Here is a 26,358-nt window from a genome sequence, read left to right on the forward strand (position 1 = left end):
TTTCCTTGACCTCCGGGTCGGGAAGATGCATGGAGATTGACTACGGTGATCCGTGGACAGGAGTTCAGGAAAACAGCACGCCAAAACCACAAGAAGCCAGTCATGTCACGGCAAACTTTGATGCGTCTGAATATAGTTCTCTCGGAAATGAAATAGTTTTTGACAACTAATTGTAGTTCCCAGAATAAACATAAACATAATGTTCTACATTGTTTTCACAGCTACAGAGAAACATGATCCAGCTACATCAACACGTTCATCTAGTCCGAGTCACATTCATATAGTAACTCGTCGTCATCATCATCATCATCAACATCTCCGGCAACAACAACTCCCTTGCCTTTCTTATCGACATTAACCTTACCAACAGGTAAATCGGCAACAAGAGCCTTCATCATCTCCATCTGTGCCTCTTCCGCTTTTTGTTGTAACTCTTCCATTTCAAGCCTTCTTTTTCTTGCCGCTTTTTGTTGCAAATATTGTTCCCATGAACCCTCAGGGTATTTCACATTCGGATCAACCACATAACCTAAGCGATCTCTTTCCTCCATCAACCTTTGTTTCTCCAACTCCCTCTCCTCCTGCAACTTCCTCCTATTTTCTCTCTTCTCATTTTCAGTTAGAGGTCGTGGATACTTGGATCTATTTTGCCTCCAATACTTAATAATAGTTTCCCTTGCATAAAGTCCATTAGGTTTCACCCCAGTCTCATGCACCATATCTTGATATATTTTTCCCGAAAGCAAGTCGTCGTCAGGAATAGGCACATCATACTTCTTACTAATCTTTTCTTTAATTTCTTGTTGTTTCCTTAACTTCCATGGCTCCGATGTATTTCCCAACTTTAATAACAAATCATCTCGACCACAAAAATCTTCCCAATCACATGTCCTTCCCTCCTGCAACAACAATTCAATATTCTTACAAATTTGAATCAAGTTACAACCTTCATAAAACATAAGAGACGAGTAGTTACTAACCCAGTAATCGTCATGTGCATTTCCACAGAACGAACCATATCCAAGTTCAGAAGGCACCACACCTTCTGTTGCCAATATACCACACTTGCATCTATCACGAGGAGAGGACACACATGGCCACGGTGCATTTTCACTTTCAAACTCCCGCACTTCCTCCTCTGTTGGCCACATTGCCATTGGGCCGTATATATACTCATTGAAATCACACAACGGCCACCCATCCTGCAAAAAACCCATGACGTGAACTACTCAGATGTAAAGTAACTACAAAACGCTTCTCCAACTACCAAGCAATAACATCATGTTAAAGTATGAACAATATACTGCAAAATTATAACTGCTAGCTAAACAACATACTAATATTCTCGTAATATACTTACATGAGTCTTTAGGGAGCATCGAAAGAATGGAGTAAACTTAGGTGGATCCCCTAAGTTAGGACGCATAAGCTTAGCAGGAACACCACACTTGCACATGGGAGGATCCCTCACACGCCTACAAGCAGTCTCCTGCTTCTCCTCATCGGTCATCCTAGGTGGGTTTGGTGGAGGAGGAACCCAACGCCTAAACTTATGGTATGGTTTAAGCTCTGTGCTATGATATGGGAATAGGCGGATCCTAGGATCATATTTGTCGGATCCATCGATCCACTGAAAGAAATCGCAAGGTGCGGCAGGCAATGGATCAAAAGTCCATTTGCATACATAGAAGGCTCTTCCGGCTGTCTTTGGATGCCTTGATTGTTTCACCTCTGCTTGCGCGCCACATCTACAAAGTGGTACCGGAAGAGCAGGAGGTACGGGACCAGCAACATTGGACTCGCCCACATAACGCACATACCACCTACGCCGTTTGTATTCAGAACCAAACGACGCCATCTCACCTGTAAATCAAGTGCAACAAATTTAATACACAAATATACTTTACACACGTAATCCATACTAGCTATATACATTATTTTGATAAAATGTAAACACTCGATCTACAAAATACAAACACTGAAACAAAAATGAGACTAATTAATTTAACATATAAAAAAAATACATGTCATGTAAACCACACAATTGGATGAATATATACCTAAATCGAAGCATTCAACAAGTTCTACACGTTAATATCGCGGGCAGAGACTCAATTGCGTATGAACTACGTATCATCTAACACAAAACACCATTGCATTTCATTAAAATTTCAAATCACTAACCTAACCCTAAGTCACCTAAACATCCTCCGATCTACCAAATGCAACGGTAAAACACGAGAATAAGTAGGGGAATACCTTCCACACGAAGCAGGGATCGATTCCCACTACTTTCCCCCACCAAAAACGCCGGATTTTTGGTGGATTTGGGGGTGGGGTGGCGGGGGCCGGCGCTGCAAGGTGCTGCTGTGTGGTGTGTCTGGAGCAGGAAGAAAGGAGGGAGGGAGGAGGAAGGGAGCCGGCGCGCGGCCTAAGTGTTGGCCCTGACGCGCCAGGCGGGCTGGCGCGGCGAAAGCCCGCCCACGTCAGCGCCCGCCTGGCGCCGCGGTTCGCCGCGCCAGCGTGGCAGGGGGCCTGCCGCGCCAGGCGGTCTGGCGCGGCCAAAAGGGTTAGGCCGCGCAAATAAACCCCCGCTGAGGTTATTTTTTAAAAAAAAAGGTTAAAAATAAAAAAAAAGTTCACAAGTGTAGCATATTTATTTTCTGCGATTAAATGCTACACTTGTTGACATGCCTACACCATTAGGAAAACAAGCACATGCTGTTGAACTTAGATAATTAAAGTAGTTAAAATTATTCTAGGTCAAAAGGAGAACTGAGCAGATCGCCCAAGATCTGAGACATCTTTTATTGAAAACAGATTCTTCAGACCAAAGATTAGTTGCGTGTGAGAACACAACGCACATGGAAGTTTCCGTTATTACTATAGGCATGCCAAAGGCAAGAATCACCCCAAGTTCAAAAACTGAATAAAGTAGGAGTAGTATGTTTAGCATATGCATCGATCTTTCAGTTCCGTACAATCACTTCAATGAACAAGTTGTGATCTTGAGCATGTTGTTTCTGCCAGGAACAACTCATCAGTTGAGACCCAGTCTCTCATTGGGCCATGTCTCACGTGTCCAGTGGGCATCAACAGGTTGATAGATGAATAATGTCATTCAGAAAATTCAGAGATAAGCTGCGTGTTGCAAGCAGTTTTAGTTCTTTTAACTGAACAACTATCCATGTGTCTCTGACCACCAGCTGCATAGAGAGACTAGAAGAAGAGTGCTAGCAGCGAAAAACTTTTTTCTGTATTCATCGAATCACTCATCCATCAAAAGATGATAGAAATTATATGAGAGTAATGTGACGTGAAAATACTCCAACTCGATCCTAACGGCATGCCTACCATATATGTCCAAAAGAATGATTCCATCAACCAATTAAAAACGAAATCAAGTGTTGGGAAGCACGGACACTGTGGTCACAGATGGCAAGAATCCTCAAGTCTCACCACAGGAGCATCAGGCACCCTGCAGCGGCTAGCAGCAAGGAAGTGGCCACGCTGACGGCACCGGCTTTGTACGCGGTGCTCGTCGAGTCATCCTTGCCGCCGTTCAGTCCGCCTGCTTTGCCGGCCGCCGGGCTGGGAGCGTCGGACGCCCCGGACTCCGGCGCGGGCGCCGGCGCCGGCGCGAGCGGAGGGTCCTTGCTGAAGAGCTGCATGGGCAGGAGCACCTTGTTGAGTGCGTAGATCGCGACGGGTTTGGTGGCGTAGACGCTGCTGGCGATCTTGGGCCTGGACCACATGGACTGCACGTAGATGCTGCCCATGTCGTCGGTGAGGTTGAGCGTGTACGGCGACCCCGCGAAGGTGTTCACCGGGTTGAGCGAGCTCAGGTTCCTGAACTCGGCCAGGGAGTAGAAGTTGGGGAAGGCGTGGTACAGGAGCAGCGTCTTGAGCTGGTCGGAGGTGAGGTTGGAGAAGGTGGACTTCTTGAGCGCCGCGAACGCCGAGTCCTTGGGGACGAAGATGGTAATGCCCACCTTGGTGTTGTTGGCCTGGCCCTGGAAGGTCTCGATCACGTTGGTCTTCTCCAGGTAGTTGAGGAACGTGTGGAACGGGCCGGCAACGCTCAGGAGCTCCGCGAGGTCCACGTAGTGCGGCGCCGGCGCCGGTGCCGGGCTCGGCGGGAGCGACACGGGCGCCGGCGCGGGCGGGCTACTCTTCTGAGCCAGTGCCGGGGCGGAGAAGAGGACGGCCAGTACGGCCGTGGCAAAAATGGCAGCTTTGGACCCCATCATGCGGCGTTTGCGTAGCTGCTCTTCTTCTCTGATCCAAGCACCTGATGAGATCATGCAAAAAAGTATGGTTACCTTCAAAATTCAGAAACTGAAAATGCTGAATACTACAAGAATTTTATCTGATAACTCAATCTCTTTGATCACAATGACCAAAATTATGCTTAAAGTTCAGTGTTCAGAACTTGCAGGTCAATGGTATTATGTATCTGTAACGTTACTGGTCTACTTGGTAGCATACAGTTTGAACATTTGGTTATTCATTCATTCGCTATCACCAGGGGGAAAAAAGAAATTTCAGATATGAGAGGGGTCATTAGATCTAATTAGTTTAGATGGCACGTTGCCGGAGGGCAACTGCCAACCAAATGATACGACATGTTGCTTAGACAAAAAGAAGGGGAAAGAAACTTTCACATCTCAGCACCAATACAAAAAGGTCAAGATCGAACCAACCAACTACACAGAGATGAACACTCAAGAGCCTACACGATCTTCGCTTCGACTTAAAGATGAAGAAATATCATTGTGTGCTAGATATGTTCGTGTTCCCAAGATCAAGTGTGAAAAAGATACACAAGCATCACAATGCATGCAAGCATGGCAATTCCAAGCTAACCAATGAACTAGAACTTTGCAAAGATGAAAAACACACTCCTAATCGCACAATGTTATTGCATTGCAAATGCTGGAGAACAAAGAGAGAAATTCAGGGGAGCAGACCTGAGCCGAGCAGGGAAGAGAGAACGAGAGAAGAAGAGAGGCCAGGCGGCAGCACGCAGGGAGCGCTGAGAAGAGGAGGCTGCTATATAAAACGCTGGTGTTCTTTCGTGTGGAGCGGGAGAAAACATTTCAGAATAAAAATAAACAATGAGGTGTTTCGTATGAGTGGCAGCTGTTGTGGGCGGGGGCAGTAGTAGGTGCCCGCGCGCTCTCAACGAAGATGGTGCATGATGAAAGCTGGCCGGGGATCGGCCAGCTGCACTTTTCTCCTGCCTGTTCGGCCAGCTTTCTGCTCTGTTCTTGAGTAAATTGCACTGCTTGTTAGTGGTAGTACAATTAGACCCCATTTAAGAAATGATTTTCAATCATGCAAGAACAATACACTTATACACATATATTGTTCACTGTGAAATCCATCCAAATTTATGTATTCAAGGCAGGCCCTTCATGAACCATCTAACCAATAGGATGTAACGCCTCAATTTTACTGTAAGGTCAATTGCCAAACTGTCACTCGGCTGCATGAAGTGCTTCTGACTTTTTTCGAGTCCAGTGGCGCACTTTGCGCTTTCAAAACCGTTCTTAAGCAAACCCTTGTGCAAAGTCACAAGATGTATGGGGACTGGAGACTTGTTTATTCATTGCCTGACACCGAGATCCGTTAGAGACTCAAATAGGTTTCTGCAACATCTTTGCGAGGAAAAAGTCATAGGACAAATAGGATTGCAACGTGATCAGAAGTAACAGTGTGCTCGCTCTAAGTACAGAGATTCCTACGCTACAAAAAAAAGTTCAGACTTTAGAGATTCCTTTTATGATAGGTATCAAGATTTCATCGGAGCATACACCACATGTACAACTACAAAAGTCAGTAGCAAATAAGCAGTAGTTACTAAGGCTATTCATGGAAGACTTCACAAGTCAGCCTAGTGCACCGGTGTCGTTAATAAATCTGACAATGTAACCGATGCTCCTTTTCTATAACAAGGATTCCTTCAACTTGCATGGTACTCAAAGTACTAATACCAAACTGATTTTTTTGTAAAGTAACCAAGCGCATGACTACGAGAAACTGTCACAAATTGCCATCATCAGCTAGCTTTTTGTCTCATGAGAATGATCTTTCAAGAAATGGTATGTTAGTTCCTTGATTAGAGTTGAAGGATTTGCAATTATTTAGTATAGGCCTTGTTCTTCTTAACTGAAATAAATTATGTGCATCTTATTCTGCATATAATATTCTATTTACTTTAGGAATGAATTATGTGCATAATGAAATTCAGAATATGAGTTGTCATCTGGATTTGATAATGTAAGCTCACTACCTGAATTGATTTTGCAGTGTCGGTGAGACGGCCACTTGACTCAGTTGATGCAGTCCTGTATCTGGTGAGATCGATTAAGCATCTTCCCCTGCATCAATTCTAGAATAATAATTGTCCAGCGGTAGGTATCAACGCCTTGATCATCAAAGGAAAGGAAAGTTCATTTCTTGAGCTGTCATGCTCAATTAAGCTTCCATAGGAAATCATATTCAGTACCATTATTTATCATGCCCAATCAAGTAACATGTTAAATATCCATAGGCTGCAAAATCGATAAACTTGACCGCATAGTTGATTTTTTTTTTTTGGCGATAGTTAAAGTTCATGTGCAAAATCGATAAATGGCATGTGACTGCAGCAGAGTGTAATAAGAAAATTCAAAATTTTAGTAAAATAAGTAGACATCATTTTGTGAATTAACACATTTCTAATATATTTCAGATGTTTTTGAAATATTATTTCTGCACATTAATCACATGCCATTTGTTAGAGCTACGTTGAAGTTTGTTACAGCTTGTATATCACATAAACAACCGTCAGATGAAAGGTCCAGCAGGAACCTAATGCGCCTCCTTTCACTATAAACAAGCGTCACACAGTTTTTCAACTTTACCTTTTGGTTTGGTTTCATTTTCCAGGAAAATTTGGTAGTCTTTCCTTTCACTCGGTATACTCTGAAAACTTGGTCCTGTTCATTCTGGAATTGCAGGTAGGTAATGCCGCTCCTTTCGCTATATAAACAACCAATTCGTTCCTAATTCATGATCATAATGAATAACATGGAAGTACCTCTAGCTTTTGATGACTTCTCTAATGATCTCAGATGAAAAGGCCGTGTCAGTGGTTGTTGCCCTTTTGAAGTTCCACGTCGAGGTAGCCTGATTTCATCTGTTGTCAGGATGAAGCAAACCTTTTTTTTTTCCTCTCTCGCAAGGTAGTACTTAGATTTTTACATCCTTTGGACTTTAGATTAAATCCACTCGCTGTCGCACCTTTTACCAACCGCAAGTCTATAATCTTAGGCCTTTTTCCTTATACATTACAAACATGAAACGTCAGGGGTTCAGGCCATATGATTTTTTTTCAGTCACAAAAAGCATATATTCTTTAGGAGACAATGGCATTAACATCCGAATAAGCAAGCCGAAACAAAGTTGAAACAAAAAATTGGATCGTAACATACGTAAAAAAAGATGTATATGTTTAAATTTTGGTCGGTACGCTGTTTAAGTTTAACCTACTAGTTGTTTAGTGTAAAGGTTGGTCAGGATCACATTTTCTTCTAAGTGGCCCCAACATCAAACACACAACGAGAGGAAAAGCCATTTCGCAGATCCACGATCAGGTGAGGAACCAGCGAATTTGGCAGCGACGAAAAAAAGGTACCAAAACCTTGTACGGAACTCTACATCTTTCCTCCATATTTTAACTTCCACGCAGAATCATTTGGTCACCGCCGGCACACAAATGATCGACGGTCTCATACTGGCCGTGCAGACTGCAGCCGACGTCCCGTGATCTCCATGTCCATATTCTTTTTTCTCGGAAGACCGGCCGTGGAGACGTCCCCGGAGTGCAATAATTGGCGACCGGTCGGTGACCGGGTGACGGGAGAACCACCGCCACCGGCACCGGAGACGAAATGAACACGAGAGGAAAACGAGTGGCCTGGCGTAGAACGCGGGAGAAGAGGGATGGAGATGGTTGCCATGTCGTCCGAGCACCCGCGGTTTTTGCTGGCCGGGCGTCAACGTCCACCCCACGCGAGCGAGAGGAAGACGGGGGCTTATTTTAATTCCCTTGCAAGCCATGGGTGCCGTGCCGCGCGTGCCTTTGCCTCGCCGACTTGCCGTGGTCGCTCGCTTCCGAGGGCGGGCGGCGGGAGAGCGGCGTCACCGTCTCACCGACGGTTCGCTCCGCACGCGGCCGGCTCCGTGCTTTGGGCCCTTGGGGAAGTCTGGGCCGTTTTTCGCTGCTGGGCTGCTGAAGGTTGCAGATGGGCCCACAACAGAGAGCATGGGGAATGTGTGTGACGAGAAGGCAGCAGGTAGGAAAAAATCGTTTTGACGTCCCTCCTGTATTGTCGTAGTCGGAATTTCATCTCTCATGTACAAAACCGCATACCGGCCCTCCCTCGTCTTTAAAACCCGTTTATTTTGAACCCTAGGCTGTTTTATGAGTGATTCGCGTGCCGTGGTATGGGCCTCACATGTCAGGCGGTAGGCCCCATCCACCAAGTGGCTTTCTTCTTCCCCTCTCTTTCTCCTCCTCCCCCCCTCTCTCTCTCCCCATCAGCAGCCGCGCCCATGCTCATCGGCCGCTCGTCCCTCATGCTCGGCGGCCGCTCGCTCCCCCATGCCCAGCAGTCGCTCGTCGCTCGCACGAGGACCGGCGGACCTCGTCCTTCTCCGCCTCTCGTCCACCACACGCAGGCCCGGCGGCCCTCGTCTCTATCCGCCGCTCGTCCTGGTGCCGGAGGTCGATTCGCCCCGCCATGGTGCCCCTCGTCCGCGTCCGACATGGGTAGGCCAACCTATAATCGGCCGGTCCTCTCGTCGCCTGCACTACGCCAGTAGCCCGAGTGGAGGGTCCGAGGGTGGGGTAGATGGGCGAGGACGGCCGGGGGCGCGTGCGGGTAGGGATTGAGCGCTAGTGGGCATGGGAAGCGCCGAAGCGGCAATCGGAGGGGGAGCGGCGAGCTTGCTCGGTGGCGCCATGGCCGAGCAGGGAGAGCAAGGCCTCTCCAGATGCAAGAAGAATTAATTGGAGCTAGGGTGTTTGTTAATTGAAGGCATCGTCGCTCGATTGGAGCTGGTGTGGCTGTCTGCTCTGCTCTTGCAATGGGAGGTGGCAGGTGGTTGGTAGAGCTCGGGTGCTTGGCTGGGGATTTGGAAGAGGGCAGGAGACGCTTGTCTACAGGTCCCCGTCCGCTCCATGCACCTGCGGAGCTCCGGGGCGCGCTGGGGAAGTTCAGCGGGTCCAGTGACGCCCTGCGCCGCGCGCTGTTCCCACCCCCACTCGGCGGCTGTGGCTCGCAGCACGACGAGGACGGCGAGGCCGCCGCTGTGGACTCGAAAGAAGAGGAGAAGAAGAGCGCCCCAGGCATGTGGGACCCAGTGCCACCGGTTGCCTAACATGTGGGGTCCCACACCACGTGACGCAAAACCGGTTCCCATTTGGACGTGATTCGCACGATATTGGCATATTGCGTAGTTGAGGGTACGGGATACCCGATTTTACACATAAGCGATGAAACTCGGACTATAACAATATACGAGCGACGTCGAAAGGATTTTTTCCTAGCGGTTACCATTAGCGACTGATAGAAACTTGTGGCCGGTGTCGGACTGTCGGTAGGCCGAACCAGGTTGGCACAGGTTTCGGGCCCATCGGTATGGTGTGGCGGAAGCTTTTTGTACTTGCTGTATCTTTGTTCTTGTGTCTCGGTCCAACTTGCTGGCTTGCCGGTGCGTGCCGAACACGGGCTTGGTTGGCGGGCTGGAACGCGGCCGCCAACACCTTTCTCTGAGTAATAAGTGAAGCCGCGAAACAGGGGACCAAACCTGGTTTTCAATTTGGGAGTGACAAAATTGACATTTTACCATAAATGCGCAACTGTAGCATTTCGTTTGTATTTGTGAATTATTGTCCAAACATTGACTAATTAGGCTCAAAAGATTCGTCTCGCAAAGTACAACAAAACTGTGCAATTAGTTTTAATTTCATCTACATTTAGTACTTCATGCATGTACCGCAAGTTTGATGTGATGTGGAATCTTCTTTTTGCATGGTGTTAAAGTTGGGATTTTGGAGGGAAGTAAACAAGGTCCTGATTTGCTATGTCCCGGAAGACCACCATTGTATCCGTACGCCTTCTCCACAATATGATTCTGTCACTGTTACCGCTCAGTCTGACATGCTATGGAAAAACTTCAGAACGCAGGCAAGGTTTTCCAACCGCGGAACCGCCTGCGTGCGGTTGAATTGATCCCTGGAGCTCGCTGCACGCAGCTAAACGCTCGGACAAGGCGTACGAGTACGACCTTGCCACTCCTCTGACGTCCTGGCCGGTTTGGCTGCCGGACGCAACAAGAATGTCGACCACAGCCAATCAGCTATGGTTTCGGACTTTTTTTTACAGTGATGTGAACTACTGTGAACTGTGAAGTGACTTCCCGGAGCTCGCTGCCCACACGAAGCTTAGACTGGAAGTAAGCGCCACCGACCTTGCCACTCCTGGACGTCCTGAGCGGTCTCGCTCGACGCCGGCCGACCGAACGCACCAACAGAAGAAACGCGGCCTCCTACACACGCACCGGCGCGGCGGCGCCGACCACGACTCGACGCTACGGGAAGGCGCACATTCCCCGCGTATTCTGCGAGACCCTGCCCTCTTTTTAGTCCTTTACCGGCGAACGAATAATCCATGGGACGGGACGGGAGCCAGAGCCTCTGCTTTTGGATTAGAGGAGAACAGAAACTTGGCTTACATCTCAAGCGAGCGCATATCGGATTAGAATTATTAGTCTTCTTAGACCGCCCGCTGTTGCTGATGCTTCGGCACATCCCACAGCATATTGCCCCCGGCAAAACCAACTCCCGGCTCAATTAGCGCGCCGCTATAAAACTCCGGCACGGTCCTGCCGCATCTCTCCAAACCGGTCGACAGAAACACAAGCACGTAGCTAGCCAGCGAGCTAACAAGCTCTCGATCGTGAGGAAACTGAAGGTTTTTTTCCCGGCCAAGATGAGCGTGGAGATCCTGGACGGGCGGACGGTGCAGAGCTTCGTGGAGGACGAGCGCGCGTTCAACTCGTGCGTGGACGCCCGGTTCGCGGCGCTGGACGCGGACCGGGACGGCCGGCTCTCGTACGCCGAGATGGCGCGGGAGCTGGCGGCGCTGCGGGTGCGGGAGGCGCACTTCGGCGCCGACGCGCCGGCGCCCGCGGCCGAGCTCGCCGAGCTCTACGGGTCCCTCTTCGCGCGCTTCGACCGCGACGGGGACGGCGCCGTGGGGCCCGACGAGTTCCGCGCCGAGATGAGGGAGCTCATGCTCGCCGTCGCCAGCGGCCTCGGCGCGCTCCCCGTCCAGATGGTCGTCGAGGAAGGAAGCCTCCTCAGGAGGGCCGTCGACAGGGAGATGGCAGCCGCCGCCACGGCAGCGTGACCGACCGACCGTCGGCGAGGGCTCACCGTCGCCGTGCCTCGGCGTGTCGTGAACTCGTGATGCAGTTCGCAGTTCCTGAGAGATCGAGTTTCTGATGCGGTGTCTCATAGTAGACTCGCAACGCATTTGTACTTACAAGTTACTCCGTATTACGCACAAGAGTATTTGGAGCGGCGTCAAGCGTGTGCTCATGTACCATTGTATTACCGCAGCGCGTGTACTAACTAATGCTGACTGATCGAGATTTCAGCTGTGTAACCGTGACAGTATAAATGTACTAATGTACGCCGAGAGTGATAATGAACTTATATTTCTGTTTTGTTTAGTTGAATCTTCGCAACGTTCGCCCCTGGCTATGACTCAGCTTACTTATGCACACCCTGGAAATGACAGTTGAGCTTAATCTTTCGTGTTCGTAGAACTGACAACCGTACCGTTAGTGTACTGTACTTCATTTTCTGAGCTTATCTGAAATGTCTCCATTCCTTGGACATTCCCCCTACCTGCTCGATCTGCCCTGGCCTCTCTCTTACTAGTAGTACCTCATTTTGGAGGTAGTGCATAAAATTGTAACAAAAGTTTAGAGGGCCGGATGATACAAAGCATAGCCGTGCAAAATTTAGAGGGCTCTTTGGCGCATGCAATGGTCGTTTAAGAGCTTCAGCCCTGCGCGAGCAAACACGACTTTGCCTTTTGGCACGCCAAAAGGTTACGCTGTGACCTCTCTTTTTCATGAGTGGTTATGCTGATCTTTTGGTGATGGTTTTGATACCCTTTTGCTGTGCAATGCTAGTAGCTTACATTTGTGGTCTTCACCGTTACACGCGTCGGCTTCGCTTTGTTGCAAAACACTATTAGAGAAATGATTCGATCCTACACTATTTGTTCTACAAAGAAAATCCAACCTCGTCTCTTTCTTCTTCACTGCCCGTCTTAATAAAACTACCTAAATATTTCAAGACTATTCATTTCACAAACATTGTTACATGGATTTTTTTAGTGGAAAATTGGAAATATGCATTTCTATAGAAAACACTAAAAATTGTGTTGGGCCTCTTGCCTCACCATAGCGGGCCGCAATCGGCCCTAAACGGGACCCGGGCTAGATACCCAAAGCCTCGTGCGCCGGATATTCTCTGCTGCTGCTGTTCACTGCACCCGCTCCGTCGCCGCCGAACACCGCCGCCAGCCTCACTCCACCGAATAACGGCAGCGAGCCACCACCCGCCCACCACCAACCCCCCAAAATGCCGGCGATGTTGGCGGCGCAGTTTACGGGCATCCCTCTATCCCAGTCACCCGCGCCACAGCCCAGCTTCCGCCTTGGCCTCCGCCCCTGGCCGGCGGTGAGGGCCCGCTCTCTCGCTCCGCGGGCGGCGGCCTCTACGACCGCCGTATCCGCTAAACCGGCGGCGGCGGTGGTTCCCCCGGTTGCGGACCGCACCGTCGTCCGTATCGGGCTCCCCAGCAAGGGCCGCATGGCCGAGCAAACCCTAAACCTGCTCAAGGTTCGGTACTCCTTCCCTGCGCGTACTTCCGTTTCTGAGTCCGAAATGTTGAATTGTATGATTGGCTTGCTGATTCCGTTATGGTCTTGCTGTTTTTGCTTGATGGTGCAGAGTTGCCAATTGTTGGTGAGGCAGCTCAACCCGCGGCAGTACACTGCTGATATCCCGCTGGTGAGGTTCACAGAACTATGTCCTCTCTGATTGAATTACCACCTCTTGAATCTGGCAGGGGGGTAACCAGTTGCTGTGACTCTGTGAGTAGGTGTTCTACCAGTGGTTCCTGATTCACTGCTAGGATAATGGGGTTTATGAGCAGTGTATTATAGCTTTCTACTCCCTAGATTTTTCTGTAAGATAGGTTATTGTAATGTAAGCTTAACACTTAGCAAGTGGGAAATGGCTACTATAATTCTGATGGTTATATGCAAGGCCTCTTTGGTGTTTGGTTGGAGCAATGCCAAATAGATGTTTCATGGTGTCTATTGATCCTGCACTAATGTGAGCCTACATAAGAATCCTGCGATATTCATGTAGCAAAACCATGTAAGCTGCAGAACATGTTTTTGTCATAAGTTACAGCTAGTCAAGAAAATTTAGGCCAACTGGGTTATCAACATTTCTGAATAATCTTTTAGATTCAAGAAGGTTTTTGTTGGCTACTACTAATCTGTTGCATGAGCGGACTGCTGGTCTGACATATTGGGGAGCGGAGCGAGTGATAGTTGGTCGCAGTAGAATTCTCACCCAGTTTTAATCTAATGGGCTGATATCTTTTCATTCTCTTGCAGATTCCGAACCTGGAGGTTTGGTTTCAAAGGCCTAAGGATATTGTTCGTAAACTGCAGTCAGGGGATCTTGACCTTGGTATTGTGGGTTTTGACATAGTCAGTGAATACGGGAAGGTAAATTTCTGAGCAATCCTGTTTCTGTTTGTGTATGCTTTCAGTCTTAGCTGTATTGGATGCTCCTTTTGTCACACAATTTAAGTCCTTTTATTCGAGAATCACCATTTAACAATATTATTCTACATATGAAACTAATAGTGTAACTATTGCACTTTGCACCTTCCGCCTGCAATTAAACAGGGGATGTGCGGTCATTTCTCATTATCTTTATCCTTACACTTAATTGCCTCATTGGTTTGTGCGCACATGGAGGCTGTGAAATCATATATCATGGAGCATGAATTTCTGCCAACTTAGTCACAATATTCTTTATGTGAACTTTTTCTGTTTTTGAAGAATCTGTATCTGGTTTGTGCTTACTTAAAAGTTTATGTATCAGGGCAATGAGGATTTAGTAGTTGTTCATGACGCTCTTGAGTTTGGACATTGTCGTTTATCCCTTGCGGTATGGTGCTATCTAAACGCATTCACCTATTCCTAATTTAAGTTTATATCTGAAGCAGTTAACTTGTGTGACCAGGTACCTAAGGAAGGCATTTTTGAAAATATAAATACTCTAGAGGATTTGTTAAATATGCCTGAATGGACAGAAGAAAGGCCACTACGTGTTGTTACAGGATTTGGATATGTATGATCATTCACCCAATCAGTCTAATTCTAGACACCCCAACAGACACATGAACATTGCTTTGCTGATCATTGACTAATGTAATATTGTTGCGCTGCAGCTAGGTGATAAGTTCTTAAGAGAGAAAGGTTTTAAGCATGTTCGCTTTTTATCTGCTGATGGAGCTCTTGAGTCATATCCTCCTGTGAGATTTCTTTCTCTTCATTTGATTTCCTTCTGTTCCGATGCAATCCCCCCGTTCTTCTTTTTATTTGCTTCATCCATGTACTTATTTGGAATTTGGATGGCCCAATAGTTAAAGGTTCCCCATTTTTGCTCCACAATGATACTTACATTTAGATCTGTAGAGAATCTAAATGCCAACATTTTGTATTAGCATACTTCAATCATTGCGCTGTCCACAAATTAGGATTTCAAATAGAATTTTGTGTACTACTGTCTGTTGTGCCTTTTTATGTTTTTTTATGTTCTTGCTCTAGTAACTATGATGGCTGGCACGAATTTTGTATGGGTTATATATGACTGATGTAGATAATGGGTGCCTGAACTTTATCTCTTCAGATGGTTCGATTTGTTCATTTACTATTGTAAGGTATACTGGACTGTGCACTAGTGTTTTTCTTTACTAGCTTATGAGTTTTTACGGTAATGTACCAAGAGGCTATGAAGGTTGGTGCATGATTCTAATTTGCTTCTCTTTTTTTCCCTGTGAAGATGGGTATGGCTGATGCTATTGTTGATCTTGTAAGTAGTGGGACTACCTTGCGTGAGAATAATTTGAAGGAAGTTGAAGGTGGCGTAGTTGTTGAAAGCCAGGTGAATCTTCTCTCTCTCTCTCTCTCTCACACACACACACACACATGAACATGCCCAGATGCCCCCCCCCTCCCCCTCACACACAAGCACATGGGCCCACACTCAGTCACTCACTGTCAAATAGGCAATATTTCCAACTACCAGTTGATGCTTCTTTTGTCAAAGATAAGAGTTTTATTCCTTTTTCTAAGATACCAAATTCTATGCAGGCCACTCTTGTAGCGAGTAGGAAGTCTCTGCACAAGCGTAAAGGTGTGTTGGAGATTACCCATGAGTTGCTTGAAAGATTAGAGGCTCACCTCAGAGCAACTGCAGAGTTAATGGTAAGTCTTAATATAGCTTATGTATGTATGATTATACTGGGTTGAGCAATCAAATCATTGTACTTTCTATAATTGTATTAGGTCACAGCAAACATGAGGGGCAACAGTGCAGAAGAAGTGGCAGAGAGAGTTCTTAGCCAAACATCAATATGTGGATTGCAGGTAATGATTAGGAATATTATAACTAGCAACTATCATTATCTTCTGAAAACTGGTAGTGTATCACTTTTGTGGTAAATGATGATCTATATGTTTGAAAATAGAGCTGCATTCATCATGCATAGAGACTATATCTGTGACCAAATATATATTTATTTATTATACAACTGTAGCAGAAACAATATCCACATGAATCAAATCTGATTAATCTGCGTCATTTAAATGTCCCCACTGAGTAAGGAAATATAAATCTATTGTTCCCTTTCCTTTTCTTCCATTATAAGGGAACTGGGCTTTTGGAGCTGCAGTAGTTTGAAGTATCGAGGTTGGATTCTTATATTTCTAGTTCTTGCTTATGATTTTATTTACTCCATGTTGATGTGAACAGGGTCCAACTATAAGTCCTGTATACTGTAGACGTGATGGCAAAGTTGACGTGGAATACTATGCTATTAATGTGGTTGTTCCACAAAAGTTGCTTTACAAGTCTATCCAACAACTGAGATCTGTAAGACTGTTGCCTCATCCTTTCTTTTGTTTGAAAACTCAAATTCCTAATCTATCCTAAGGGTGCGTTTGGCAGAGCTCCTAGAGCTGATTCTCTTGCTGATTAGGAACTCTGCCAAACATTTTTTCAGAGAGAAGTGATTCTCTGCTGAAATGAACTAAGAGACTGGGAGCTGAAAAAAATAGTTTCTCCTGATTCTGTGAAGTGATTCTCCATCCTGATTTTAAGAGTTTATGCTAGGGAATCAAAGAGAATCACTTTCAGCCACAGAATCACTTCTCTCAGAGAATCAGCTCCTATAGAGAATCAAAATCAGATAGAGCTCTACCAAACAGACCCTAAGTAAATTTCGAATGTAATTCTCCTGAAGCAATGTTCGAAGATGATTATTCTCCACTAACTATCCCAAGTAAATTTCGAATGTAATTCTCCTGAAGCAATGTCTTTCTGGCATTGCATTTGAGTTTTAGGATTTGAGATCAGGTTTATGCTTCGTTTGAAGCAGTTGAAGGCACAGTACTTTTCCTCCACTCTAATGAGATTAAAAAAAAGCTTTTATTGCTTTCTTCTGCACATAGCACAGTGAACCGTTGGAGCTCTTACCAGAACTTCTTAGAACCTATGTCATGCTATATATAATTATCTTTTCTGAACCTGTATGGTTGTTGATGTTAATGACACAAGCAATACTAATATCTGGTTTTTGGAACTGCAGATTGGTGGCAGTGGAGTCTTAGTAACAAAGCTGACCTACATATTCGATGAGGAGACGCCAAGGTGGCGCAATCTCCTTTCAGAGCTGGGGTTGTAACTTAGCGCACCGTCAGCTTCTGGTCCCTTACAACGTTCTCTGTTGTGCACTGCACTATTTAGTCCTTACTGAAGCATGTAAACAACCCATATACAGAAGTGAGCTACCGTGTGAAATATCTGTCACTGTCAGTGTACCTCTTCGGGAAATTTTGGTCTGTACCGTCGTGCATTGTGGCGCAGCTGTTTATACACCAGGCATCTGTTGGACCGTCCGTGTTCCCACCGATGTATTCATAGCGGGTGTTCGTGTATTTGTTGTGTGGTTGTGACTTTGCTCGCTGTGACGTCGAACAATCGGCCATATCATGTTTAAAATAAGGAAAGCTGGTAAGGTTCGTCACCTTCTTGACCCTCTTGCGTAAGTCTCGTGCTCTGCTGTATTTATTGTCTGAACTTTGATGCATTCCTAGATCACAAGAAGTATTCTCACTGACCACAATAGGTTGACATGGGGAAGCCCTAAGACTTAGAGTAGCGAAGCCACAACTCACAAGTTTTACAAGGAGTTCGTACTTCAATACTGGAGAAACAAACCATAGCAAAGGTTAACTCCAACAGACACACAACCAAACTGATACGCTGCTGACTCTAACACCTACTACAAGTGCACAGACAGCACAGTGGAGTCTGATCATCAGCACCAGAAGTAGTAGCTCTGCCCCCCTCTCTTCCACATAGCCAGAAGAGAAACTCTGCTATCGCTCGTACCTTGATAGCTTCATCTTCCTTTTCAACCTTCCGAAGGAGGCGCTCATCAACCTCAATTTCATCCTGCCTGCACAGCTACCGTCTCACCCTCACGCATGATGTTATTTATCTACATGTAGCCACGCAGTAGTTTACCTTTCTGCAAAAAACAATCCATCCCTAACCCCTCTAGTAGTTTTACATGATGCATGGTTGCACAAATTATCACTCTTAAGACCCACAGAATACAAGCAGGAACAAGAGAGAAACGCATGGACACAATGCGAAGTTCATCTTCTCTTTTGTGAATGCAGCCAAACTTTGCCGCCACTAAATCAAATGTTCTAGTTGCAACTGTATCGAGCCTGATAGGCCAATTGACGACTGCAAATGTTGTACAGACATACAAAGCCGGTTAATCAGTTTCCATGTGTCTGGCAACTACTCCTAAAGCTTGCAGAGCTGTTGCTCTGTCAGACAAAGGCAGGAGGAAATCAGATGTAATCAGAATAGGTCACCCTCAATCATTCTTTTCCTCAAGATCACCTTCCAAAAAACCAGACTTGCCTGATGAACAACCATCGATCTCCATTGACCTCAAGAAGTTGAAGTAGGCATACTTGATGTCAAAATGCATGTCGTACCAGTAGTTCACAGCAATGGTGAGCCCGTTCGGCCCTGGGCTCTGGCTGACATGGTGGAACCACATGCTTGGCAGGTAGAGCATCTCGCCGGCGCGGACCGTGCACCGAATCGGCGCCGGCCCGTCGGAGTAGAGAGGGAACGACGACGCCTGAGCGTCCAACTCCTCCGGCGACGCCGGGCACGGGTCTACGCTGCTCCACGGCACGATCCTCTCGGGCTCGTCCAGCTCCAGCTTAAGCCTCATCTGATGCTCCCCTCCTGCGTCCTTCTCCTCGGCGACGTAGTGGGCGGCGGGGTAGTCGCGCACGTAGAGGCGGTGGTGCTCGGTGGGGGGCAGCAGCAGGAAGTGCTTCTCGCCGGAGACGACGGCGTAGATGTTGTCGTAGTGGTCCTTGTGGAAGGAGGTGACGGAGTGGGCGTTGCCGATCCAGAGGTTGACGGCCTCGGGGAGGCAGCCGAGCGCCTCGCTGGCCCAGGGCACGTGCGCGTCCACGTCGCCGGCCACCGCCGCGTACTCCCCCCGGAGGCAGTCGTCCTGCTGCTGCGCGTACGCGACCAGGCCGGCGGCCGGGTCGGATCCTCTGATGAGCCGGACCGCGGCGGGGAAGTCGACGCGGCGGACGTGCGCGGACGCGAAGCACTTGGAGGAGGACTCGTGGCGCCCCGGGTGCGGGGCGAGCGCGTCGGCGCGGCCGTCGGGGGTGAGGTGGAGGGAGACGGTGGTGGAGCGGAGCGCGTCGGTGAGGTAGGAGGCGGTGGGCCAGAGCGACGCGGCGGGCCAGTGGCGGGTGGCCGCGGCGGAGACGATGAGCGGGCGGCCCGGGGAGACGTGGTCGCGGAGGAAGGCGAGCGGCGTCGGGGGCAGGTCCGCGCGCGGCACGGCGGAGGCTTTGGCGGCGGTGTCGTCAGGGGATGGGGAGCCGAGGCCGAGAAGGTCCCGGGATTCCGCCCACAGCTCTCTCACCGCGCGCTCCATTGGGTCGTTGCGGCGCCCGCCTGGCACGGGCGCCGCGGCGGCTTCTGCTCTGGCTACTCGATGGTTTTGCGAGTTCTGGCGGCGGCGGCGGCGGCAGCGGCGCGGTGGCACGCGCAGTGGTTCAAGAGGAAGGCGTAACTGGTGGGCTGGACGGAAATGTTTGTTCGAGCATGTCAATGGGCTTAAACTTTATGGGCTTTTTTGGGCGGAAAAGAGATTGCGTTCATTGCTATTTGGGCCTTCTACTCAGCAACTTCAAGAAACTCCACAATGAAGCCCATGAGTGCAAAATTGGGGATCCATCGGTTGTTTGAAAAGAACAAAGGCTTCTTCAACTGAATGTGCGGATGCTTTGCATGAACTATCTGAACACCCTTTATTTGGAGGAATCAGAATACCTTATTTAGTTTTCATTGAGTGTGAATAATAAACATATCAATTACTCAAGAAGTATATTTCGCATTGCAAGTTGAGAACTAAGATCATGTGGGTAAGGACAGAGGCAAGTAAGTATGAAGTCACTGAAACTATCTTTTACATGCCAACTTGAACAGCACTCTACAAACTACATTTCTCTCTGGCCAAATATGTCAACTGCGCCATGCGAGTCCTATTACTAAACCTTTGACTTCCAACTGCTACGGGCATGGAAGGAAGCATTCCCTCACACTGCATGCTTCGATATCATCCCCCTCATTGACCTGTTACAAACAATAACCCAATGCAATGGCTAGCTAGGTAAAACATGTAGCTCCAATCTCCATCATGAGCCAACAAGAACTTCCGTCTGATCGACAAATTCGACACGTCCGGAATAATAAAACTCCTTATCCTGAAAATGCGTTGTCGATCGGTACTCCACCGAACGTCGCGCCCATGGCAGTTGATCGATCGAGATGCCCTCTTTTTTTTTTCTTTTTTTTCTTTTTTTTTTTTTGCGGAACTGCATAGTACGATGCCCTCTTATCAGGCACCGGAAAACTATAGTGTTTTTGTTTCGTCCATTTGTTTGCAGGAGGGTACGGGAATCTCTGATTGGTTATGGCCTGATGGGCATGGGCGTGACTTGCTCTCAGACTCTCGGTGAGCTCATCAGGCACGTCCAGTCGCAAGCAAAGTGGTTACTACATTGCGCCTGCAATGGCCGCTGTGTCGGTGCAGCATTTGTTCATGGTCCTTGATGATAAGGATCGGTACATTTACAGGACTAGGTACTACCTCCATTGGTCTTCATGAAATGATGATATCGTAGATTCCTTGTCAAAAAGAATTTTGTGAACAGTAAAAATAATGAGATTATTAAACTACATGCACTGATTAGTTATTCGGTTACACCCAAAACTTTAAGCTGAAAGATGAAGACAGACGATTGAATCTATACTTTGGCAGATCTAACTAGAATAAATGCAATTAGTCAAAGGTTTGATGATGTCTCGTTGTCGAAGTAGTAGCTCTGGAGTAATCAATTTGCATTTCAAACAACAGGTTGATGTTTATAAAAAAAGTAAAATGGTAATAACAACATACATTCACACTCATTTACCTCTGTTGAGGACAAATTCTTTTTTTTCGTCCGTATCTCTTTATTTGAAAAGAAATAGTACATTTGGAGAATATTGCAAGGAGCAACATGTGTACCTGATTACAGATCCAAGGAGACCACATGCATGTTCTTATGTTAGTATGGCCACTGGCAAGTTTTTTTTTAGGGCAAAACTCGAGAGCTTCATTTATTCATTTGCAGGATTACAATCTCGGTTTGCCACCTCCTTGAGCCAGTTTGGGAAGTGACTAGGTACAGACTCGATCAAACGGCGAGACCTTCTTCGTACAGCAATGTGCTGCTGAATTGGCCTCCCGTCTTACAAAAACAATCTGAAACGAAGTAAAACTCCTGCCTAGCTCCCGTGTTTCATGCCATAAACCAGCCACCGGCAAGTTTTGAACATATCATGTTATGGAGAAGGAATGCAGCATCATGCCAATCCAGGTTAAAATTTTTACATTAAGCCTCTAAGATAATTTTTTTAATGATATAAAGCAACACAAACACGGCAAGGCTTGCATTTTACAAATTATGGCTTGCTGTTCATACGTCCAGATGTTCCCGCCGATCATATGAATTTTATTGCAAGTGGTCGCAGGATGACATGGAAACACGTATTTGGCGGCATCCCACGTCATCACGGAGTGGAAATCCTGTTCAAGAGGACTGCGAGTGGGGTCCGGTCCACCGCCCATAGCGCTGGTGCCACGTCACCATCGGGTTCCGGGTCATGGCCTCCAATTATGCCACTCTGTCTCTGCGGCCGGCAAACTCCATGGCAACATGTGTGGCGCTTTGAAGCCTCCAGCCAAATGAACTTTGCACAAAGCAATGCGTCGTCAATGAAGACCACAGACCAGTGAGCGTTCAATTTTCCACTGCATTTTGAACTTTTCCTTTAATTCATGTATATTTTATCGACAGGAAAACATCGCTAACATTTGCAAACACTTGAATTCGATACAGAAACTCAAAAGCAGGGAACGTATACAAAGTTGGTTACCACCGGAGATCCGAGAGGATATGGACGCGAGCCCACACTGACAGCCGGCCTCGCCGATTTTCCCTGTGATCTGTCGCCGGCCGGTCAGGCCATCCGACTGGGCATGTTGGATGTTCGGTGTGGGCTCTCTCTCCGAAAGGCGAAATCCTCTCGTCATCTTCCCTATCATCTCCACATCTGAATGGCTGGGCTTAGAGCTGGGAAAACGACGTGCACAAAAAGCTTTCGTGACGCTTGTGAACTCGCTAGAATCTCATGAGAAGAAAGCCACTGCCGCCGCCAATATAGGTGACGATATGATCAAGGTGCCGTTTGAAACACAAGAAGGATCACTTGTGAAATCAAAGCGTTTCTTTTCTTGCCTAAACCTAGAGCTTTGTAGTGGACCGGCCTTGAGCTGGCTGCCATGTGATTGCTGATCTTTCGGCAGCGATGAGCTATGCCGGCGCCAGTTTGCGGAAGAGATAACGCGGTGTCAGGCAGAGGCAGCCCCATTGCGGTGCACCACAAAACGAGTGTAACCTCGCTGTCTTGCTGATGAGATCCTTGCTTGCCTTTTCCATTATTTTGCTAGACAAAAAGCGATCGATGGACAACTACTCCCGCGGTGCAGTACAATCGGCTCAAATATTTCTATATGCTAGTAGCTTTTTGATAAAGGTGCTGATGCGGCCTAATCTCCAAAGCAACAGGACGAACTAGCTCCAAAGTTGATAAAGGGGCTGATCCATTTGCCTTGATTAACCGGAACAAGATATGGGTTAGAAATAGGTTTGATTCCTTTTATGCAGTGGCTGCGATTTTGGTCCGTTACCGTGCGAGAAAATAAGTGAGACTGTCCGTTTGGCAAAGGCGTTGGAGGTCATCACTTTGTATATCTTTATCAAGAATGGATGGAGAAACAATAATAGATTTGGTTTTTGATTTTGTCCTATCGACTGCATATTTTTTAATTTGTGATCAGCCTGGAGAATATGAAGAAACTAGGCTGTGTGAAACGATTCTTTTTTTTTAAAAAAATAGGTTTGATTTCTACCAAAATTGATGCACATGATGAGCGTCGAGCCGGAATTCAGCATTGCCAAACTCTAGACGCCGAGATGGCCTGCCTAAATTTTGGCTGGAAAGTTGATAGCTCTTTGAAGAGGTAACGAGTTAATAAATATCGTTAACTATAACTTGAGATGAGTAACCATTTGTCGTACAAGGTAACAAATCCTAAGTTATAACTTTTGTTATACCGAGGACCTTAAAAAAAACATCGAAAAGTTATGGCCGACGATCTTGGGTTCACTATCATGAATTCATGATGCAAGCACCCCGTCGTGACATGGAGATTAGATTAGCCTGATCCTTGATGCGACATGCAATAATTCTAATTCTTATCATCCCATCGACTAGTTACCACAGCAAACAAAGCTCTGTTTGTGGGTCAATTGCATTGCAACCGTTGCTTTATGATCTGCGAACATCTTGCAACAGCTAATCGTCCCCTTTCAATTGACGCACACAGCACTGTCCAAAAACGAACAAAACTACACGGATCCACCGCTCGAAAAGTCCTACCAGCTACTAGCTAGCTAGCTATAGATGCAACCTGCCTTGATCTACTCCAAATTCCAAATCACATCGATCGTAGTAGGCTCATCGTCGTAGCGTCCCCTCATCAGATGCACATTCGCTGGTTCCAATTGCATTGTCTGCACGCTAACCCGACAAAAGCCTCTGTTCCTGCCACCTACAATCTCGTACGAGCGGAGCACCAATCGATCTCCTCCCGTAATCAAAGCTGCGGAATCTCTCTTGCTGATTCGTGATTTGGCTGGGGGGAGAGGGCCGATCGATCAGACGGTCCAGGCGAAGGCAATTAAACTACGGAGGCCAAGGATGGCGTAGAACGTGCAGCAACAATGAGATGCGCACCTCAAAGCCCTGCACGCGCGATGAGCAGAAGGCTACAACTCAAAAGGGTACACAGTGCACTTGCCGCCACGGAGAAATGTGAGGCCACCTGTTCTGTTCCTAGACTATTTTGTGATGATGAATCTGTCGCTGAAACAGCTTTTAAGATTCTAAATGTGTAGAGTATTGCAACAATGAGATGGTACGGCAGTACTATGTACTATCATAACCGATGTCAAAATTTTAATTATGACTTGGGCAGAAAAATAGATTAACACGTCCAATATATTTCACAGTAGATTTAATGAAGTTAAATTCGATGTTGCAAACTAGAAATGGGGGAGTATAACACAAATCTTAAAGCCAATTCGATGATATGGACCGAACAACTAGAGTCTCGGGGAGAAGCCACGTTCGCCTCCACAACGAGATCGATTTGGTCAGATTTCACTTGGCCCCTTCCTGGCACATCTACCGATCGACCTGTGAGCCTGTGAATCTGTGATCACCTTGATCTCTCCCACAATCTCACCGGGCCTGTTGAGCGAAACAACCAAGACACACCGTGCACACCACCCCTTTTGGACCCTTTCCATGTGTCATGGCTCATGGACGCATCGCCTCCTTTTGGTTGCAATGCACGACATGTTCATGTGTGTGCCTGTACAGCTCTCAAGATTCCCGATCATGATACGAACGACAGCTCTTCATTATCTTTTTTTTTAAAAAAAAATTGCGGCTGGGTGACCCCTTGTGTTCTCCCCATTTTGTCCTCGCCACCGGGCCTCTATATATAGTGCCCCCGTCTCAGCGCATTGCTTCACACAAGCACTGAAGCACAAGCTCCTTCCCATTCTCTGATCGATCGCTCTAGCTCAGTCTCAGGCTCTTAGCTCTTGCTCTAGCTAGCCAAGTAGCCACCACTCTTCTTGTAGTCACCAACCTTCTGCTCGTCACCAATGGCCACTGCTGAGGTAACTCGCTCGATCAGTCGATCACCATCATCTGTGTGATTCTTCATATGCACGGATCGCCTCGATCGTTCGAATATCTTATGATCCGAATGCTTGTGAATGCATGCTTTGTGATTCCATCGATCGATCGCCATCTTGATGATGAGCTCGATCGATCCTAGTAAAGCGAGATCAACTGTGCTTCTAACATGTTGTTTAATTTGCACGCGTCGTGACACGTGCAGGTCCAGACCCCGACCGCCGTCGTGACCGAGGAGGCGCCCGCGGTGGAGACCCCGCCGGCGGCGGCCGCCGCGGCCGAGGAGGCTCCCAAGGAGGAGACCCCCGCGCCGGCGGAGGAGACTGCCCCCGCCGTGGCCGAGACCGAGAACAAGGAGGCCGAGCCGGAAGCGGAGGCGCCCAAGGAGGCCGAGCCAGCCGCTGCTGCCGAGCCGGAGCCGGTCGCCGAGGCGCCCAAGGAGGCGGAGCCGGCGGCCGCCGAGGAGGTGAAGGAGGAGGCGGCGCCCGCCACCGAGCCGGAGCCAGAGGCCGCCGCTCCTGCTGCCGAGGAGGCACCGGCCACTGAGGCGGCACCCGCTGAGGCGGAGCCCGCGGCGGCCGAGCCGGCCGCCGAGGAGGACGCGAAGGCCGCCGACAGTGAGTGATGAGGCCGTGCGCGACGGCGCCCACGGTGGATCACGGCTCGGCGTGGCATACGGCAGCCGCGTGCGCGCGTACACGGCACGGGCTCGCCGTTCAGTACGCTACGGTTTTTACCGGTGTGTGCGCGCGTGTGTGGCGTAGTCGTAGCTAGCAGTAGTAAGCTGCTGCCGTGTGGGCTAGCTGTCGTGTGCTGCTGCGGGGCTGCGAGGAGTGGAGTGGAGTGGAGTGACGTGGGCTAAAATAAAAGTGTGTCGCGGGTGGTGGGGCCCGGTGTCAGCGGCCCGGCGCCCCCATGCCCTGCCGCTGCAGCTTGTGTCTTTGTGTGCTGTTGGTTCGTATTACCTGTCATGTATGGGGTGTCGTGTCAAGTTAATTATCAACCACGTTTGCGCTATCGTTGTTGGTTACTTTTTTAAGCTGCATTGTGTGATATGAGTATGATGATCTTGATAGAGGTATAGAGCTAATCGTTCGTCGGCAAATCCGCAAAGCTTTCGTGGAAGATGAGAAGTGCCGCAGCAATTGCCTGGAATCGCCAACCGCGCCATGCCGCCATAAGGTCAGAGAGATCTTCAGGGCTCAGAACGAGGACGGGTCAGCTCCGAACTTCAGAGTTGCGATGCCGGGGCCAGTACGAGTGGCCTGGACGGGAAGGGATCTTCCCAGATGCTGCCCCACGCAACCAGAGCCAACAGCATCCTGACTCCAGTTTGGTAGGCTCGGGTTGCGAATCCAACCTAGCTGCAGCACGGGCCTACAAAAACATTCGGCCACGGCATCATGCCGACATGCCGTGTGGTCGTCGAACTCGACCCGTACGTGCATCCCCCTGAGGCCCTGAAGGGGAAGGGTCGCGCATGT

The 26,358-nt window shown here is 48.0% G+C and overlaps 5 protein-coding genes across 5 annotated transcripts; 3 read left to right on the top strand and 2 right to left on the bottom strand.

The window, feature by feature from the left end:
- Positions 1 to 3,234: 3,234 nt before the first annotated feature.
- On the bottom strand, positions 3,235 to 5,133 carry LOC101785712 (fasciclin-like arabinogalactan protein 7). Its single transcript, XM_004957101.1, has 2 exons — positions 4,971 to 5,133; positions 3,235 to 4,291 (listed from the first exon to the last, which is right to left on the bottom strand). Exon 2 carries the CDS (start codon positions 4,248 to 4,250, stop codon positions 3,456 to 3,458), a length of 795 nt encoding a protein of 264 aa, XP_004957158.1. The 5' UTR covers positions 4,251 to 4,291; positions 4,971 to 5,133; the 3' UTR covers positions 3,235 to 3,455.
- A 5,592-nt stretch (positions 5,134 to 10,725) lies between these two features.
- Positions 10,726 to 11,787, top strand: LOC101786117. Its single transcript, XM_004957102.4, has one exon. It carries the CDS (start codon positions 11,043 to 11,045, stop codon positions 11,460 to 11,462), a length of 420 nt encoding a protein of 139 aa, XP_004957159.1. The 5' UTR covers positions 10,726 to 11,042; the 3' UTR covers positions 11,463 to 11,787.
- An 800-nt stretch (positions 11,788 to 12,587) lies between these two features.
- Positions 12,588 to 17,474, top strand: LOC101786519 (ATP phosphoribosyltransferase, chloroplastic). Its single transcript, XM_004957103.4, has 11 exons — positions 12,588 to 12,970; positions 13,082 to 13,141; positions 13,759 to 13,872; positions 14,255 to 14,320; positions 14,396 to 14,503; positions 14,604 to 14,687; positions 15,218 to 15,319; positions 15,529 to 15,642; positions 15,724 to 15,804; positions 16,190 to 16,309; positions 17,025 to 17,474. Exons 1-11 carry the CDS (start codon positions 12,710 to 12,712, stop codon positions 17,118 to 17,120), a joined length of 1,206 nt encoding a protein of 401 aa, XP_004957160.1. The 5' UTR covers positions 12,588 to 12,709; the 3' UTR covers positions 17,121 to 17,474.
- Positions 17,475 to 18,082: 608 nt separating this feature from the next.
- LOC101786912 (jmjC domain-containing protein 7) lies at positions 18,083 to 19,553 on the bottom strand. The gene has a single exon (XM_004957104.4). The coding sequence runs from the start codon at positions 19,428 to 19,430 to the stop codon at positions 18,330 to 18,332; it is 1,101 nt and encodes a 366-aa protein (XP_004957161.1). The 5' UTR covers positions 19,431 to 19,553; the 3' UTR covers positions 18,083 to 18,329.
- A 5,133-nt stretch (positions 19,554 to 24,686) lies between these two features.
- LOC101753176 (fibrous sheath CABYR-binding protein) lies at positions 24,687 to 25,904 on the top strand. Its single transcript, XM_004957106.3, has 2 exons — positions 24,687 to 24,855; positions 25,080 to 25,904. The coding sequence occupies exons 1-2, from the start codon at positions 24,841 to 24,843 to the stop codon at positions 25,497 to 25,499; spliced, it is 435 nt and encodes a 144-aa protein (XP_004957163.1). The 5' UTR covers positions 24,687 to 24,840; the 3' UTR covers positions 25,500 to 25,904.
- The last annotated feature ends 454 nt before the right edge of the window (positions 25,905 to 26,358 follow it).

The sequence above is a fragment of the Setaria italica genome, chromosome II (genome assembly GCF_000263155.2).
Source record: "Setaria italica strain Yugu1 chromosome II, Setaria_italica_v2.0, whole genome shotgun sequence".
NCBI classification, from domain to species: domain Eukaryota; kingdom Viridiplantae; phylum Streptophyta; class Magnoliopsida; order Poales; family Poaceae; genus Setaria; species Setaria italica.

Coding starts and splice junctions, on each gene's coding strand:
- LOC101785712 (XM_004957101.1), bottom strand. CDS start 4,250: ATGATGGGGTCCAAAGCTGCCATTTTTGCCACGGCCGTACTGGCCGTC.
- LOC101786117 (XM_004957102.4), top strand. CDS start 11,043: ATGAGCGTGGAGATCCTGGACGGGCGGACGGTGCAGAGCTTCGTGGAG.
- LOC101786912 (XM_004957104.4), bottom strand. CDS start 19,430: ATGGAGCGCGCGGTGAGAGAGCTGTGGGCGGAATCCCGGGACCTTCTC.
- LOC101786519 (XM_004957103.4), top strand. CDS start 12,710: ATGCCGGCGATGTTGGCGGCGCAGTTTACGGGCATCCCTCTATCCCAG. Junction 13,142..13,758: donor ACACTGCTGATATCCCGCTG/GTGAGGTTCACA, acceptor ATTCTCTTGCAG/ATTCCGAACCTGGAGGTTTG. Junction 13,873..14,254: donor TAGTCAGTGAATACGGGAAG/GTAAATTTCTGA, acceptor TTTATGTATCAG/GGCAATGAGGATTTAGTAGT.